The sequence below is a fragment of the Scyliorhinus canicula genome, chromosome 12 (genome assembly GCF_902713615.1).
Source record: "Scyliorhinus canicula chromosome 12, sScyCan1.1, whole genome shotgun sequence".
NCBI lineage: Eukaryota > Metazoa > Chordata > Chondrichthyes > Carcharhiniformes > Scyliorhinidae > Scyliorhinus > Scyliorhinus canicula.
Window position 1 is genome coordinate 130,403,723 of NC_052157.1, and position 4,027 is coordinate 130,407,749.

General features: G+C 44.1%; 1 protein-coding gene across 1 annotated transcript; it reads left to right on the forward strand.

Moving 5' to 3' along the window:
• The first annotated feature begins 209 nt into the window (after positions 1 to 209).
• LOC119974329 (lysophosphatidic acid receptor 3-like) lies at positions 210 to 1,187 on the forward strand. Its single transcript, XM_038813100.1, has one exon. It carries the CDS (start codon positions 210 to 212, stop codon positions 1,185 to 1,187), a length of 978 nt encoding a protein of 325 aa, XP_038669028.1.
• Positions 1,188 to 4,027: the final 2,840 nt, after the last annotated feature.

Consider the following 4,027-nt stretch of genomic DNA (forward strand, 5'->3'; position numbering starts at 1 on the left):
TATGTATTTAGCCTGACTCCGTCTAAGATAAGGCAGATGGTGCCGAGTATTTGATCTGCTCCACTACGAAGGAAGCCAACTCCTACTCTCCGATCTTTATCATCTGGTCACCGGACCTGGGATTTCCCCTGAGCCACGGTGTGAAGGTGAGGTTTGCCCAGGCAGTTCCATTCTAACCTGGGTGTACTGGGGCCGCCACATTCAACACGATGAGCCGCGTGTCAAACGTCTCCCTGGGTCAGACCAATGGCTCTGTCACTTGGAGTTACTGCCTCGTTCTGTCGCTGGGAATCCCGCAGTTGGTCATCAATTTAATTTCTATGGGCTGCAACAGTTCGGTGATCCTGGCCATGGTCTCGGCAAGGCATCAACACAAAGCCATCTTCATTCTCTTTGGGAGCCTGGCCTTGTCCGACCTGCTGTCCAGCTCCTCTTCCTTTTGGATCGCCCTGCTCTTTCTCACAGAGCCTGAGGACACTGTCTACGGCTCGGCTGCACTGATGCACGCCTACGCTATCCTCGCCATCTCTATACTCTCAACCGTCTACAACCTGATGAGCATTGGCATTGAGCGCTACCTCACAGTGGCTGACTGTCTCAGACCCAGACACAGGATATCCCATTGTCAGGCTTGGCTGGCAGCTGGCACCAGCTGGTTACTGGCGGGGCTTTTTGGCACACTGCCTCTGATGGGCTGGAACTGCTTGGGCAAAGAAGAAGCCTCTTCAGCTCTCTACCGGCCTCTTTGCATCGATTACTTGCTCTTCATTACGATCCCTAACTGTGTGGTGACCTTCGCTTGCTTAACCTTCACCTACGTTGCCATCATTGTCATTTTAAAGAGACAGAAGGGCATTATTGTAGCTCAAGGACATGTTAGTAACAGTTACAGGATGGCTGAAGCCCATGTAGCAAAGACAAGTGTGGTTATTTGGATTATGAGTGCGGTCTCCTATGCTCCGTTCTTTTGCAGTGTTATCTGGGATGCAGTAGATCACTCTCCCCTCGAGGACCTACATATCCCCATTTATGTTTTCAGAAACTTCACCGCTATGATGATAACGCTAAACTCTTTAGTTAATCCCATAGTCTATAGCCAGAAATTAAAGGGTTTGGGAAACACCATTGGCTCTTTCAGATGCCCTGTTAACAACAAGGTCCACATGCAAACAGCAAACAATGCCTGAATTTGGGACATTTACCTGGACACCCTTATCTGATTGGAATAGAAAGGCGCTGAGAGCTATTGCTCTTTGGATCAACATCTGGCTATATTTCAGCACCACTGGACAGCGACAAACTACAGCACACTCAATATGGCTGGAATATCATTGACCTCAAACATTAACTCGTCTCCACAGATGGATATTACCGGCTAGCACTGTACTCCCACCTTTTCTGTTTTATTGAAGATTTCCAGTATCCGCAGTATTTTGCTATTGTATCGATATGTCTGGTTTCAACTGACAGGAACAGCAGTTAACCTGATTCCAATAAACGAGGCATCCATAGGTTAGCTCAGCCAGCCAGCCCAAGGCATGCCGAAATCTTTCAAGCTTAAAACAGTGATAGTTTCGCAATTATTAACTAACCCCCCACCCCACCCCGCCAGCTATTAAATCTACACACAATGCTCATTGTAACTAAAACAAAGTATGATTCGCGCCCAGTTTAATTCAGTTTTCAATTTAGCTGAATCATAGAATCCCTACATTGCAGAAGGAGGCCATTTGGCCCATCCACTCTGCACCGACCCTCTCAAAGAGCAATGAGCTAAGGACATTTTCCAATCGTCAAAAAATCTCCAGCAATGTCTGACACAAGCGGAGGAAGGATTGGATCTGAAAGTTATACAGTCAGTGCTTGGTATATCGCACCGTTGTCCCTTATACAAAGTGGGTTTAACTCTGTAGCCACGCAAGCAGTGCTCTATGGAATAACCCACGGGTGGAGATTTGGCAGTCTTTACTGAATATTGAAGATTCAATGCGTTAATTTAACTTGTTCTGCTGGTTTTTTTTCTATTGTACTATAATTCAGACCACCAGCCGTTTGTTTTTTAACTAAACCTCCGGGGCCATCTCAATTATTCGATGTCATTATGTTCTGTTAGCTAAAGATCAGTTGGCGCCATCGACGATATTGATCTTGAGAAGTATTTAGATTTTATCGGTGTGATTCGAAACTCATATTATACTCAATTTTTTAAAAAATCAGTGTTGTAACCTGGTGACTTAATTTGTCGAATCTGTGTACTAAGCCAATTAATTCAAGTACTGCAGTTTTGGTCTATTCTTCTTGGTCGAGAAATGTGAAAATTAAAAACAGAAAATTAAATGGAATTAAAAACAGCACGGTCCAAATGAATATGTCAGCAATAATACCCCACTGTGGGGTAATTGGGTGCCCCTCCCTAAAGCATGGCGACCAGTGTGGTGAGTAACCCTCCAAGTGGGTCTCAAGATCTCCGTCTTGATCTTACTCCTTATCCTGAAAATCCTGAACACTGGCGCTTTGTAAAAGTGGAAGGTGTTGGGGTGCTGCCCCAGTATCGCGTCTGCATTTACCTGCGCTGAATTTCTAATACTTATTCCAGAGGCTTGATGTGGTTTTGTTTGCCAAGATTGTGATTGTGGCATTTTGTTTCACAGCTGATCGTATCTGAACCTTGTCTGTGATGACAATCACACCACTATTGCTGTTTTTGTTTAATATCCAATATCTCTTGGCCACCCAACTGAATTGAGCGCTCAGCAGGCATCCTTGCCAAATTCAGCTTGTTTTATTTTCCTCCCTCCCATTTCCTCCTGGAGATTGTTCCTTAGCTGCCACGTTATATATTTTATTTCATTCAAGTGTTAATTCTTCATTCATGAACTTTTACAGGTAACGCAGCGAGGCCATTCGGTCACAGGACCCATCACAATTCTGCTGATTATATTCTAAGTGTACACAAAACACGTCTTGCAACACAGGTCACTGGGGATTACCATTCTGTCCTTTTTATGCTGCAGGCAACAGAGCCAATTGCAACATCAAACTCTGATCTAGCCTGAGATCAGCTGACTGAATCTGTTCCCCAGTTATTCAGTGGAGAAGCTAATTGAGCTACCAGGGGAGTGCTGTTTATATTGTTTAAAAACAATTTACAGAAACACATTGTGGTTTACATTGAAAAGTGTTTTAACATTTGGGAAACTGTTTTTCAATATGGTTATTTAGAATGCTGCATCTGTGTATTAGGAATATACAGGGCAGTGATGTGCGCCATTGTTTATTTTATTTAAATTTAGAGTACCCAATTTTTTTTTCCAATTAAGCGGCAATTTAGCATGGCCAATCCACCTAGTCATTGATCGTAGAGTCATTGATGTTTACTGCATGGAAACAGGTCCATCGGCCCAGCTGGTCCATGCTGCCCAGTTTCTACCACTGAACTAGTCCCACTTGCCTGCATTTGGCCCATATCCCTCTATACCCACCCTGCCCATGTAACTGTCTCCGGCACATCTTTAGGTTGTGGGGGTGAAACCCACGCAGACACTGGGACAATGTGCAAACTCCACACAGACAGTGACCCAGGGCCGGGATTCAAACCCGGGTCCTCAGCGCCATTGGTAGGAGTGCTAACCACTGTGCCACCCTGTTGCTTAGATGCATTTCCAACTAACTGAAATATCAAATATTTGATCAAGAAAGTGCCTTTACCTTCTTTTCAGTTATAATTTTCCTTCTTCACACAGGTCAATGTGTGTAATTATCTTAGAAATAATATTATCCGTTTAGCAAGCAAACAAAATATTATCTTGGGGAAAAAAACTAAATTTGGACAGATTTTGTTTTAAAAAAGCGCCTACAAGAAATTCTCCTAATGGGCCTCTCCTTCCGTGACATTAGCTCGAGAGGTGACATCATTTACTGAATAAATGCCAACTATACCCAGCTGCAGCACTCCACCCCTCAGCCCCTTGACCATCTTTATGTTGACACGTTTCTAGCCTGGTATCAAACCGGAGATTGTAGTTCA

What these genes read in the sequence shown, in the direction of transcription:
- LOC119974329 (XM_038813100.1), top strand. Translation starts at nt 210, where the DNA reads ATGAGCCGCGTGTCAAACGTCTCCCTGGGTCAGACCAATGGCTCTGTC.